The 14,813-nt window shown below is 42.3% G+C and overlaps 1 protein-coding gene across 1 annotated transcript in view; it reads left to right on the top strand.

Annotated features, from left to right (window-relative positions):
- The window catches only part of LOC121275276 (cholecystokinin receptor type A-like), a 50,466-nt gene extending 36,068 nt beyond the window's left edge, over nucleotides 1-14,398 (top strand). Inside the window, exons 3-8 of the mRNA XM_041182721.1 lie at nucleotides 1,687-1,743; nucleotides 3,288-3,539; nucleotides 9,506-9,767; nucleotides 9,871-9,998; nucleotides 10,985-11,002; nucleotides 13,878-14,398. Of these exons, the coding sequence (XP_041038655.1) occupies nucleotides 1,687-1,743; nucleotides 3,288-3,539; nucleotides 9,506-9,767; nucleotides 9,871-9,998; nucleotides 10,985-11,002; nucleotides 13,878-14,398 (1,238 nt within the window). The remainder of the gene's footprint in view (nucleotides 1-1,686; nucleotides 1,744-3,287; nucleotides 3,540-9,505; nucleotides 9,768-9,870; nucleotides 9,999-10,984; nucleotides 11,003-13,877) is intronic.
- Nucleotides 14,399-14,813: the final 415 nt, after the last annotated feature.

Raw genomic sequence — 14,813 nt, 5'->3', positions numbered from 1 at the left:
TAGGTTGTGGAATCAGTCATGCAATGCAAATCCTATAATGATAAACCTCAGGCTTATGTCAATAGACGGCTAATGAAATTGCAAGCACTGATTTTTTTCTCAACTGAAGAGTATTTTTTCTGTCGAAAATTTAAATAGCAGACGGATTTAAGAGCCTTAACAGCTTGACAGTTTCACTGAGTCCATTTTTACGTATACTTTTAACAATCTCAAAAGATACCTGACCTCTCCTAAAGGACACCATACCTTTCCCAAAGGGCACCTTTGGGGTACCTAGGCCACTCTGAAAGGATGCCCTACCTCTCCAAATAACTATGGCAGCTTTAAACCTTTTGCTCAAATGTCTAAAGGCCATGTGGTGTTTTGGACATCCCACTAACCAAAATTGAAATTGTTTGAAGGCAACTGCACTTTTTACATCTGTAGCTGCCACCATGAACCACAGATGTGCAAATTACAATCAGCCCATTCTCCTGCCCAAAGAAAATTAGGGGAGGGGGGTGGTGCTGGGTCCGGGGGCTGGGCTTCCAGAATTGGGGCCCTGGTGCCAATTTGGCTATGGTGCAGAGCCCTTTCGATTCCATGAAAACTCAGGCCTGAGTTTCCAATGACCCCTTGCGAGGTTATCATTATGAAGGGTGCAGAGTTTCTAGGTGGTCACTTTTGCTCTCTCCTCTCCAGCCAGTGGCTGAGACCCCCATCACTTCCACAGAACTCCCCCCTCTGTATCCCTTCACTGGGACCTGGTGTATGGCCAGTAAAAGGGCAGCTGATCTGGATGACCCTGCAGTGATTATTGGGATTGTCTGGTGATCAAGGCAGGATCGTGGAACTTCAAAGATCAGATGATAATCTTTGAAAAATTATTTTAAGTTGTGCCCTTTGTAAAGAAATAAAATCATGAAATGCTGGAAATACTCAGCAGATCAAGCAGCATCTGTGGAGAGAAACAGTGTTAACAGTTCAGGTCGAAGACCCTTCATCAGGATAGGCCATTGTAAAGGGCCTGCTGGGGCAACTGTATATTGTTTCATCATGGTGCCAACAACCAACCCCATGCCCCCCACTCCCTTGTTTTGGGCATAAAAACCAAGTATTCCGCCTTTGTCACAATCAATGGTGGTGACCTCAGTGGCAGAGCTACCTACCAATGGTGGAGAAATTACACTTTTTCCATTTGAATCTTTAGTGCATCTTGTACACATTCACTGTGTATGCTCAACTTTAAAGATTATAAGGGATTAAAAATAAAGTACATGAGCAAAGAAATATACATAAAGGCAACTGATTTACATTATTCACAAAAAGTGGACAAAATGAAAAAATGCAATTCCCAAAGTACCAAGAAAAATCCGGGATTATTCAGTAGCCCTGATGGTATCTCCTTTGTAGCATCCCTGAAGGGACTGGGGAAGGGGAATCTCCCTGCCGGTCGAGCCTGGAGCTTTAGTATCGAGCAGTGTGAGCCTGCTGTACGTTCAAAATGGGGAGTTGCAGTACGGTTAACATTGTGAAGCTGATGTACATTTAATGTTGGAGACCCGCTGTCTGTTTAAAAGGTAGACTTGCTGTGCGTCTAACTTCCTGTGATTAAGATGGCACTGCAGCGACATGAGATTTTACATTGCTCATTGTTTCAGTTTTCTTCGGATTTTTTTTATCAGCTTTTAACTTTTCTCCTGTGAGATAGTGAGATCAGGACATTCGAGAAGATGATCGTGAAACTTGTGACTGTCGTTTTCGGTTTGTCTGGTGATGGCATAATTTTTATTTTTCATTATATGTGATTTTTAATGAACAAGTAATGTACCTGCAACAAATTTGTGAATGGACATTTGAACTGAATTGAATAACAGTGACTCCTCTACCTCACTGCAAGCAATGTTGAGGCAATTCATAGTTCCCATCTCCAGTACATCGGCCACATCTCATTATTAAGAGTTGAAAGTGTCACATCCACAAAGTCTATCTCACATTTGCATCTGATTGGCTTAAATATAAAGAAGTCAAAACGGAACCATATTTACAGAAAGTTAGAAAAATAGAAAGAAAATGAAAATCAGTTTGCCCTCTCTCCAAGGGAAGAGCTGGGAAATTAACTTCTACATCCTTCAAGGTGTAGTTCACTAACTGGAGCTTATGGTCGGATTCCCGTGGCTACATAGGTGACTGCTTACCCGGAAGTTTCTGCTGCAAATGGGACAGGACAATTCGGCACTAGATCAGCAGAAACCTTGGAGTGTTCTCCAGTTCTCCACTGATTGACCCATCCGGAATGAACCGACGGGTCTGATGAACCCACTTCCCTGGACATTTCCCTCCGGACGATGTTCTTAAACCCCATGTTATGTCTAATACTATGGGAGCTAAGCAATACACATACGCTGAAGGGGAAAAGGAGGAGAAATAGAAGGGGGAACGGGCAATTGGCTCAATCTGCGCTCTGGGTAGGTAGTCGAGGCTGATTCACTACTTTCCAGGAACGTCCTTTATTCCCCGGAATGGATCATCCTGTTCTGCCACAGTGCACAAGATGTAAAGCCAAATAATGAAGGTAAATCCATCCGCTTGCCAGTCCTGCGCTGTGCTGTGGTTACGGGGCGGGTCTGAGTGACTGGTTCGGGCTGGAACTGAGACCTCTGGCAGGTGCCTCACTCCATTCATTCCTCTGAGCCAGGTCTTCAGTTTACAGGGTGCACATGAGGAACATTTCGCAGCGCTCCAGCCAGCCCAGCGAGCCAAGTCCAGCAGCAGCTATAGAAAGCAGCCTGAAGCATCGCCGCTAAATCGGGTTATCTTTGAAAGGACAGAAAACAATTAACATTAACTTTATAGCAAAGAAATTTAAATGTTTAAATACAGATTTTTACAAGATATTCAGTATACCTTGTGTGATTTGACAGCGCCATTTTGGTTTATTAGAAGGAAGGGATATATGTAATGGTTAGAGTTAGGAGGGGAGAGTGCATTGGAGATCTGGCAAAGTTTAAAATGGATCAATCGCCGCGGCAACTGCATTGTTCAAAAGAGTGAGAAAGCAATTAAAACAATTGGAAATGGAGTTGGTTTCTCATCTACTCCTAAACCTGACGGAAATGCCAACTCCGACAGGTAGATCACAAAGCAGGGCGGAGAGCTGCAAGAATGAAAGCTGGGAAGAGACTGCACGGCCGCCCAAAGGTGATGAGGGGATGAAGGCAGAGACACAGAAATGGGCACGAGTGATCTGCTGATCTGTACGGTGATGTGTACATGAATTAATGTGGTCTCCTTTGTTTTTCTTCCAGATGTGGATCAAACTGTGCGGATATTCCTTTACTGTCTCTTCTTTATCCTGAGTGTGCTGGGGAATGTCCTGATCATCGCTGTCTTACTGAGGAACAAGCAGCTGCGGACTGTAACTAACTCTTTCCTGCTCTCGCTGGCGACCAGTGATCTGATGCTGTGCCTCTTCTGTATGCCCTTCACCCTCATTCCAAACCTGCTCAAGGATTTCATTTTCGGAAGCGTCGTCTGCAAGGCTGTCTCTTACTTCATGGGTAAAAATCCATCCCAGTGTGTAAAAGTAGAGCAACTACCGTCCACTGAGACACGGGATAAGTAGCCGACCAGAGTAAAACTTTAATTCCCCATATCTTCCACACTCTACTCAGGATGATGTTGATTGGTATAATTTTTTTAAGTAACTGTGAAGTTTAAAACTGGGTAATCCAAGTGGCGCTCCCAAAAACTGGATATTTATTAGGGATTGAACTAAAGTTGGGCTTTAGGGCCATCGTTAAGTGTCATTATTTTCGCAAGCGTGACTCTTTTAACCTGTCTCCCCCCACATACATACATCAATTTCATTTCTCTCTAAACATGGAAAAATGTTAACGGAATGTTCGTAATTATAACTGAACGTGCTACAAGCAGGAAGAGGTTTTAATAATATAAAGCAGCTGCGGTGTTTATGTATTAAATTTGCTAAGCTTTAATGTTTAAACTCTGTTCGATATAATCTGCATTTAATGCTGCCTTTACTGTGTTTTTTAATCGTAAACGTCACTTGCTAGACCAGCATTTATTGCCCACCTCCAATTGCCCTAGAGAAGGTGGTGGTGAGCTGCCTTCTTGAGACTGCAGTCCATGTGATGTTGTTCACCTACAGCGCTGTTAGGGAATGAGTTCCTCCCTCCTCCCTGTGACAGTGAAGGAACGGCGATATATTTCGAAGTCAAGATGGTGAGTGACTTGGAGGTGAACCTCCAGTTCACAGTGTGATGCATTAAGGTGACCCTATTTCGTAAAATTCATTTCGAGGTTTGCAGGCAAAGTCAGGGTTTGATTGTTCGGCAATGACCATTGTCTCAATCTCAAAAAAATATCATAACTTTGATTTCAAACTAAAGGGGAATGAGGGGGGTGGTGTAGCGGTGTGTGAAGACCTTCCGTTGAATGTTCCTTCTGTCTATTGGTTTTCATGACATGGAATCTACTTGAAAAGCCCCAAACAAGGTGATACTTCCTCTTTAAATGACTTGTGAAATATGTGTTGCCAGGTGTGATTTTCATGTATCCTACACGCTTTCTAATTGCTTAAAAAAACTAAATTAGATCATCGATTTCTTAATACTTGGATGGTTTCCTAGGCAGTGTGATGGTGGAGGCAAAATATGTGGGATTACTCAAGGAGACTTGAATGTGGTATGTGGTGTTTTATGGAAGGATAAACTGGATTGCTCAAATGCCCCCTCATCTGTGATCTGTGTAATTCTGTACTACTTTTCTCGACTCAGAAACAGTGATAAATTACACTGCTATTTTACTGCATGTTGTTTGGGAACCAATAGTGGAGCTGCTAAGAACACTTACTCTCTCTACTCAACCACTAGATTTAAATAGTAGCCTTAAAGGGACAATATAAATACAACTCTACTTAATTATTTGTGAGTATGGATTTGTATTGGGACAGATTACTGATGATAGAAATCACAACATTGGTAAATAATGTAAAAAGTGAGAACTGAGTAAAATACAGAGGAGGTAGACCATTAACTCCATCAACCCCACTCAATCCAGAGCCCATGAAATGAATACATGCTAATAAACCTCTGAAATACAGAAAGCCCTTTCCTGACATCCATGTGCTTCAAAATACTAAGCATATTATTAATACTGAAATTACAAGTTTAACATTAAAGAGTTGTGAAAATATATCTTCAAAAGTTTTTTCAGAATTAACTGCTGCAAAAAATCTTCCTTAAATACAAGGGGTGGTGCCAGAGCACTGGAGAATTGTGAATGTAACAACCTTGTTCAAAAAATGGGTGTGAGGATAAGCCCAACAAATATAGGCAAGTTAGTTTAATCTGAGACAAAAATAAATATCACTTGGACAATTGTGGGCTAATTAAAGAAGACAAGTGTGGATTTGTTAAGGGCAAATTGTGTTGAACAAATTTAATTGAGTTTTGAGTTTTTTTGATGAGGTAACAGAGAGTTTTGTTGAGGATAATGTGGTTGTTATGGTGTACATGGACTTCCAAAAGGCATTTGATAAAGTGCCACACAAAAGGCTTGTCAGCAAAGTTGAACATGGAATAAGAGGGATACCGGCAGCATGGACACAAAGTTGGCTGAGTGACAGGAAACAGGGAGTAATGGAGAACTGTTGTTTATTGGGCTGCAGGAGGGAATGCAGGGGGGTTCCCTAGGGATTGATTTTAGGGCAACTACTTTTCCTGATATGTATTAATGACCCAGACTTGGTTGCAGGTATAATTTCAAGTTTTTCAGATGTCACCAAACTTGGAAGTATTGCTAACAGTGACCGGGAAAATGTAAAATTTCAAAACAACATAGCTGGTGGAACGGATCGCCATGTGGCATATCAAATTTAATGAAGATAAGCATGAAGTGATACATTTTGGTAGGAATAATTAAGAAAGGCAATCTAAAATAAAGGGTGAAATTCTAAAGAGGATGCAGGAGTCGGGAGATCCGATTACACAAGTTGTTGAAGGTGGCAAGGCATGTTGTCAAAGTGGTTGCTAAGGCATACAGGATCATGAGCTTTATAAATAGAGGCATAAAAGCAAGAAATTGGAATAGTTGAACCTTTATAAAGCACTGGTTCAGCTTCAACTGGTGTATTATATCCAATTCTGAGTGGCACAATTTAAGAAGGATATGAAGGCATTAGTGAGGGTGCAGAAGAGAGTTATGAGAATGGTTTCAGGGATGATTCAATTGCGTTGATCATATGGTGAAGCAAGGGTTATTCTCAGTGAAGAAGAGGTTGAGCGGATTTTTGATGGAGGTTTCAAATCGTGAGAAAAATGGACAAAGCACTGTGCTCACTGGAGTTTAGAAGAATGAGAGGTGACCTTATTGAAACATATAAGATTCTTAGGAGGCTTGACAGGGTAAATGCTGAGGGTTGTTTCCCTTTGTGGGAGAATCTTGGACCAGAGGGCATAATCTCAGAGTAAGGGGTCACCCATTTAAGACAGAGGTGAAGAGGAGTTTCTTTTCTCAGAGGGAGTCAATCTGTGGAATTCTTTACCACAAAGGCTGGGTCATTAAGCATATTCAAGGCTGAGATAGACAGATTTTTAATCAGAAACAGAATTACCTGGAAAAACTCAGCAGGTCTGGCAGCATCGGCGGAGAAGAAAAGAGTTGACGTTTCGAGTCCTCATGACCCTTCGACAGTTCTGTCGAAGGGTCATGAGGACTCGAAACGTCAACTCTTTTCTTCTCCGCCGATGCTGCCAGACCTGCTGAGTTTTTCCAGGTAATTCTGTTTTTGTTTTGGATTTCCAGCATCCGCAGTTTTTTTGTTTTTATTATTATTATTATTTTAGATTTTTAATCAGTATGGGAATCAAGAGTTAGAGGGAAAAGCAGGCAAGTGGAGTTGAGGATCAGCCATGATCTCATTGAATTTCAGAGTAGACTCAATGGTTGCATGGCTTACTTGCGTTTTTATGTCTTATGGTCTAATGGTCTTAGTAGATAGGGAGACACTGTTCCTATTGGCAGAAGGGTTGAGAACCAGAGGACACTGATTTATGTGAATGACAAGAGAACTGCAGCGAGTGGTTAGGATATGGAATGCATTGCCTGAAGGTGTGGTGGAGGCAGGTTCAATCATTGCTTTCAAAATGGAATTAGATAATTAGCCAAAGAGGAAAAAAATGCAGAGCTACAGGGTAAAGGCATGGATTTAGGCCAGCTGTTTTGCTCTTGCAGTGAGCTGGCATGGGCATGAAGGGCTAAATGGCCTCCTTCTGTAGTGTAACTGTTCTATGTTTCTATGAACATCTTTTATTTATATAGTGCCTTTGATGTAATAAAACATTCCAATGCTTCATGTGAGCTTTATAAAATTAAACTATACACCAAGCCACATAGGAAATATTAGGATAAATGATCACCAGTTGATTAAAGTGATAGGTTTCAAGGAGCTTCTCCAAATGAGGAGAGTAATTTAGAGAGGCAGAGAGGTGTAGCAAGAAGATTCCAGAGCTTAGGGCCTGGACAGCTACAGAAGACCCAGCCACCAATGATGGAGTGTTTAAATCAGCTCAAGAAGCCAGAATTAGAGGAGGGCAGATATATCAGAGGGTTGTGGGACCAAAGGAGATTACAGAGATAGGGAGGGGCGAGGTCACGGAGAGTTTTGAAAACAAGGAGAATTTTAAAATCAAGGTGTTGCTTAATGGGGTGCAAGAGTAGGGCAGCAAGCACATTGGGTGATGGATGAATGTGACTTGGTGTGAGTTGGGACATAGGCAACAGAGTTTTGGATGGCTTGAAGTTTAAAGAGGGTAAACAGTGGGAGGCTGGAGCAGAGTTGATTGGAATAGTCGAGGCTAGAGATAACAAAGCGCTGGTTCAGCTTCAACTGGTATATTTCATCCAATTCTGAGTGGCACAATTTAGGAAGGATATGAAGACATTAGAGAGGGTGCAGAAGAGAGTTATGAGAATGGTTTCAGGGATGATTCAATTACATTGATCATTTGGTGAAGATGGGGTTATTCTCAGTGAAGAAAAAGTTGAGTGGATTTTTGATGGAGGTTTCAAATCATGAGAAGAATGGACAGAGCACTGTACTCACTGGAGTTTAGAAGAATGAGAGGTGACCTTATTGAAACATATAAGATTCTTAGGAGGCTTGACAGGGTAATTGCTGAGAGATTGTTTCCCCTTGTGGGAGAATCTTGAACCAGAGGGCATAATCTCAGAGTAAGGGGTCACCCATTTAAGACAGAAATGAAGAGGAATTTCTTCTCTCAGAGGGAGTCAATCTGTGGAATTCTTTACCACAGTGGCCTGTAGTGGCTGGGTTTCAGCAGCAGGTGAGCAGAAACAGTAAGGACTCGGTGGTCACTGAGGTGGAAATTGATGATCTTTGTGACAACATGTGTATGTAGTTGGAAGTTCATCTCTGAATCAAAAATTGGCATCAAAGTTGCAGTTTATTTTAATCTCGGACATTTATCATGGAGAAGGGTCAAATGACTCCAAACATCAACTCTGTTTCTCCCTCCACGGATGCTGTCAGACCTGCTGAGTTTTCCAGCATTTTCTGTTTTTGTTGGAGGATTGGAGTCATTGGTTAGGAAACACAGTTTGTGGTGGGCATCAATGACTGTGGCTTCAGTTTTCCCAATATTTAGTGAAGCTTCTGCTCATCCAGTACTGAATGTTGGATAAGCAGCCTGTTAAAACTGGGACAATGGAGAGGTCAAGAGTAGTGGTGAGATAGGGCTGGATTTAGTTAGTATGCATAAGGAAAGTAGCATGTTTTTGGTTGAATCCATGAGGAACAATGTGTAGATATGGAAATGGTTGGGGCTCAGGATAGCTCCTTGGGAGACACCGGAGGAGCAGTACATGACCGGTAAGAGAAGCGACTGCGGGTGATGGTGAAGCTTTGTAAACTTCTACAAAACATTCGCTTTACAGCAACTTTCTGACGTTTTCCAGAATATTTATGTCCCTGGGTTACTTATAAATACATTCGGTTATCAGGAGCAAATGGATGAATCCAAGCCTTTTTTTTAAACATCAGAATTAAAATCAATTTCTGCAATGGGAGGCAAATCATTGTAAACTGTCAAACGTGCTCCTTGGCCATCGTGTCACGGAAATGATACATACCGACGTTGCTTTTCTCCCTCTCTAGTCGTAAAGATTTGTCACCCCTTTATCCGCACCAACCCAGAATATCCCATAAATAGTCAGGAACAAAATTATTACACGCCATATATGAACTAATGACGTATTTTCTGAGTTTCTTCCAAGACTTAGGTTAACTGTTAAAATGAAAGTTACATTCATTTGTGAATTGCTGCATCTTTAGACTTTGTAAAGTGTTCATTAAGTTCAGTTAATAGATTAGCCTTGCATTGGGAGAAGGAAATCCAAAATAGTGCAGATCGTTTTCGAATTGTAGATCACGGTAAAGGAAATTACTTTTTTTCAGTTATAAAATGTTGTGGTTATGTTTTAGGTATCTCTGTTAGCGTTTCCACCTTCAGCTTGGTAGCGATTTCTCTGGAGAGGTACAGTGCTATCTGTAAACCGCTCAAGTCCAGAGTCTGGCAAACGAAATCTCACGCCTTCAAAGTAATCGCCGCTACTTGGCTGCTCTCAGTTATTGTCATGTTACCGTATCCCATCTACAACACCTTAGTGCCCTTCACCAGGGTAAACAACAGCACAGGCAATATGTGCCGTCTCCTGTGGCCGAATGACTTCACACAACAGTCCTGGTAAACACCATGCTCATTGGAAGTTTAAGATTCGAAGTCTGATCATTTCAAAGCTCTGCTCGATTTACCTGTATCTAACTTGTCTCATGATTGTTCACCACAGGTATATATTTTTGTTACTGATTCTGTTTCTGGTCCCTGGAGTAGTGATGACGATAGCATATGGACTGATTTCTCGCGAACTTTACAGTGGGATTCAATTCGAAACGAATCGGAGAAAGAGGAGTCAAGGTAACTGAGCAGGTGGGACCTGGAAGTTATGGTGGCTTACTGCAGTGGTCTTTCTTTGTTATCAGTTGGACTGCAGACAATCCCGTCAAGGTTTCTAACTAGGCGTCCGATACTGCCGTGTGGAAATGTAGGCAGCCCCTGTTTGTCATTTCTTTAACAAATAATCACGTCGTTGATCTTGATTTCCCCCTCCCCGTTATACTTCCCCTTTCTTTGATTTTATTTTGCCTTTGGTTGCCTCATCTTGATACTGTACATGAAATGAAATGTTATATTATTTCAATGCCTGCTAAATAGGCGACCACAATCTTCCTTTAAAAACCAGTTTGGGTTACATACGGTTTCAACATGTATTCAAATAGTGAGATAAAAACAAAAAAACTGCGGATGCTGGAAATCCAAAACAAAAACAGAATTACCTGGAAAAACTCAGCAGGTCTGGCAGCATCTGTTCCGATGATGCTACCTTCAAAAACAGTTCCTCTGACATGTCCTCCTTCTTCCTTAACCGAGGTTTTCCACCCACGGTCGTTGACAGGGCCCTCAACCGTGTCCGGCCCATCTCCCGCGCATCCGCCCTCACGCCTTCTCCTCCCTCCCAGAAACATGATAGGGTCCCCCTTGTCCTCACTTATCACCTCACCAGCCTCCGCATTCAAAGGATCATCCTCTGCCATTTCCGCCAACTCCAGCATGATGCCACCACCAAACACATCTTCCCTTCACCCCCCTATTGGCATTCCATAGGGATCGCTCCCTCCGGGACACCCTGGTCCACTCCTCCATCACCCCCTACTCCTCAACCCCCTCCTATGGCACCACCCCAAGCCCACGCAAAAGATGCAACACCTGCCTCTTCACTTCCTCACTCCTGACCGTCCAAGGGCCCAAACACTCCTTTCAAGTGAAGCAGCATTTCACTTGCATTTCCCCCAACTTAGTCTACTGCATTCGTTGCTCCCAATGTGGTCTCCTTTACATTGGAGAGACCAAAAGTAAACTGGGTGACCGCTTTGCAGAACACCTGCGGTCTGTCCGCTAGAATGACCCAAACCTCCCTGTAGCTTGCCATTTTAACACTGCACCCTGCTCTCGTGCCCACATGTCTGTCCTTGGCTTGCTGCATTGTTCCAGTGAAGCCCTACCAAACTGGAGGAACAACACCTCATCTTCCGACTAGGCACTTTACAGCCTTCCGGATTGAATATTGAATTCAACAACTTTAGGTCTTGAGCTCCCTCCCCCATCCCCACCCCCTTTCTGTTTCCCCCTTCCTTTTTTCCCAATAAATTATATAGATTTTTCTTTTCCCACCTATTTCCATTATTTTTAAATATTTTAAAATCTTTTATGCTCCCTCCACCCCCACTAGAGCTATACCTTGAGTGCCCTACCATCCATTCTTAATTAGCACATTCGTTTAGATAATATCACCAACTTTAACACCTATGTGTTCTTTTGTTCTATTGTTGTTGACATCTTTTGATGATCTGCTTCTATCACTGCTTGTTTGTCCCTACAACCACACCAACCCCCTCCACTTCTCTCTCTCTCTCTCTCTCTCCGCACCCCCCCCCCCCCACACACACACCTTAAACCAACTTATATTTCAACTCTTTCTTGGACTCGAACTCAAGTTCTGTCGAAGGGTCATGAGGACTCGAAACGTCAACTCTTTTCTTCTCCGCCGATGCTGCCAGACCTGCTGAGTTTTTCCAGGTAATTCTGTTTTTGTTTTGTATTCAAATACTAATCGGTACAGTTTGGGAGGGGCGGGGGGAGCTTTCGGTGTGTCACAACTTTTAAAGAGGTAAATAAAAAGAACAAATGCATGGGCAATCAGTCGACAAGCTGTAAAAGATGGAAAGCAGCGTAGTAATCAATCATTGACTGGGGATTTGTGACTATATCATTCATGCCACGAACACACGATGGAATCCACATCCATCCTTGTTACCTGATGCAGTGACTTTGACTGATTCTGAAGAACTCAGACTCGAGATACAGAGTAACAATATTGTTATTTTCTTGGTTTTTCTATTGAGGAAATGTTTTGATATGAAAACTACAAAGGCGTTTAAGGCCTAATTGGTGTATTGCCGATGATTCGACCTTGTATTATTCCGCGTTAAAAGTTTAATTATTTTCTGATGGAATGACTGAAGCGATGTAAATAACAAACTAAAGTGAATTTTGGGGCCAAAATTGAACTGAGAGATAATTTTAATTCACACTTTGAATTGAGGGTGACCATTTCCTAACAAATTGTATATTTTACTTTTGTTCAAAATCGTGACATTTTGATTTCTACGAGAATGCCTGCGTGAAGCTTATGATAATAAGATGCTAAACTATTACTGATATAGAAATACGGTTGAAGGAAACTCTAGAGTCGCTAACTGGATTAAGGGCTACAAATAAAACACGTGCTCTTTGGTAGGGTTTACTTCTATTCAGTTCTTTCAATGTTGTTTTCAATGTAATCCAACAGATAGTTGAAGTAACAATCATAAACGTGCTAAATGTATAACCCCCGGTTCACTTGTACCAATTGCTCGATGTAGTTAGTAATCTGGCCTTTGAATCAGAGACTTGGGGTTATCTGGGACTGGGCTGATTAACCTGGACTGACACTTCATAGACTAAACGAATGCTACAATTGGTGAACCCCAGGTAAAATAGGCGCGAAAAAAGACGTCAGATGAGGGCTCTGAAATTCCTTGGGAGGCTGAATCTGGAATGGGACCGCTCTGTGTCTCTAGTCTATGTCCTTTAGAATCAGTCGAAGTCACCACATCAGGTACAAGGAAGGATATGGATTCCATGCTGGAGGCCGGGGAAGTTGCTTCTTTCAACACCGTGTTGAAGGGTCTTAGAGGGTCAAATTGACTTTGGCTGAGGTTATGGGAGTGGGCAACCATCCCCCCGATGTTCCCCAGGCAGGTGAGCGCTAAAATGTCTTGCCCCGCGGATAAATGGGCACCCAGTGAAACGCCCAAAGTGAGGCCTGTGTGTCTCTTCCATGGTAAACTCGTGCCCTCCTGGAAACCTCAGCAGTGCCACCAGCAGGCACGAACATAGCTGCTGGGCCTGGGTCACCATTCATTGATTTTTGGTGCTGGAATGTTTAACCAAGATTGCTTCTGTCTATTTGTAAGGGTCTAGGCATCTAGTGTCACTTTGTCCAGTGGAGCTGGAACTGGCCATTCATCTCTGCTAATGGGACTTGCTGGAGGGGGGCGGGGGGTGTGGGGTGGGTAGTGGGGTGGAATTGGCTACTGCTTTTATACAAGACAAAAGTGAAGGCTTTCAGTTGTCATTCGGACATGAAAGGGGATAAATAAATACGTGTTTAAGTCAACCCCTCATCATTCTACTATATATTGTCCTACGGCCTTTCCATTTCTAATGTTAAAGTAAGGAGATTTTCGGATTTAAAAGGATTGCAAGGATTTAAGTAACTGCTCCTAGAAAGTGATCCAAGGTATATCAGTATATCTCAATCACTAATAAAATATCCTGCTATACAGGGAGTGCTTGGTTGATCAGTGTGGCAAAAGAACGTCATTAGACATAATGTAACTACTGAACCTAAAAATAAGATGATCGTTTTTGGCATTGATTGTACAAATGCTGCTCAATCACAATCCTCGTGTGTTCTTTTGAGCTTTGAGGAAAATCTATCCCCATTTTTCGAAATCTTTTTCACGTCAGACTTAGCTAACTTGTTCAGAAATTTTCGAAAACTGTCTCACACTCTCAGATCAGGGGCGGGACATGTAGCAAAGAGCAGCAGAATGTAAAGCTGGAGTTTGTCCAGAGAGTAATGTCGAAATCCGAAGGCTGAATTGTATTACTTTCCATTGCTTCATTTCTCAGTGAGAAAAGTCAGTAGCTGTGGCAGTGACAGTAAATATGAAGACGGAGACGGATGTTACATATACAACGTCAAACGAAAAAGAACGATTGAAATGCAACGATTATCAAGCAGCATCAGTGTTAAAACGAACAGGCCAAGGAGCAACAGTTCAACTGCGAACTTAATGGCAAAGAAGCGAGTAATTCGGATGTTGATTGTGATCGTGGTCATGTTTTTTATCTGCTGGACTCCTGTTTTCAGTGTGAATGCTTGGCGAGCCTTTGATAAAAACTCGGCTGACAAGTTGCTGTCCGGGACCCCGATTTCATTCATCCACTTGCTGTCCTATACATCGGCGTGTGTAAATCCCATCATCTATTGTTTCATGAACAAACGATTCCGCATGGCTCTCTTGGCCACTTTTCTCTGTCGCACCAAACGGTGCCCTCGTACGAGAGAGACAGAGGAGGAGAGACGCACAACCACCGGCTCCATCTCCAGATGTACCTACACCCATGTGAATGTGTCAATCGCCCCCTGACTCAGCTACAGCCCCGGATCGCCTCGAACCAAGGGTATCACTCAAATGGAAAATCTCTCGTGTTCTCGCATTAATTCTGCTTATTATTTTTTCAAACTCTAAAGCGTCGTTCGGTGATGGGAGAGATATTTGGCCTATTGCTCATTTATTGATTTAACGGTTTGAAAAAACATTCATAAATAATGATAGAGGATGCAACTAGAAAATTGCTTGGCAGGTGGACAATAGGGTCATAACCGAAAGAAATAACTCTAAAGTCAATTTACCGAGAAAATATTTAATCTTTAAGATGAAACATTGGCCATGTGTTAATGGAATTTCACTGGCTATTCCACGTGATCATTTATCAAACGGTGATGATCAAACCAGTACAGTACTGACCGTGTGAAAATCAACATTCAGTTCAGCTAACTGC

The sequence above is a fragment of the Carcharodon carcharias genome, chromosome 1 (genome assembly GCF_017639515.1).
Source record: "Carcharodon carcharias isolate sCarCar2 chromosome 1, sCarCar2.pri, whole genome shotgun sequence".
In the NCBI taxonomy this organism is placed as follows: domain Eukaryota; kingdom Metazoa; phylum Chordata; class Chondrichthyes; order Lamniformes; family Lamnidae; genus Carcharodon; species Carcharodon carcharias.
Note: the sequence above shows the minus strand (reverse complement) of the source record. Positions and strands in the feature narration are given on the sequence as shown.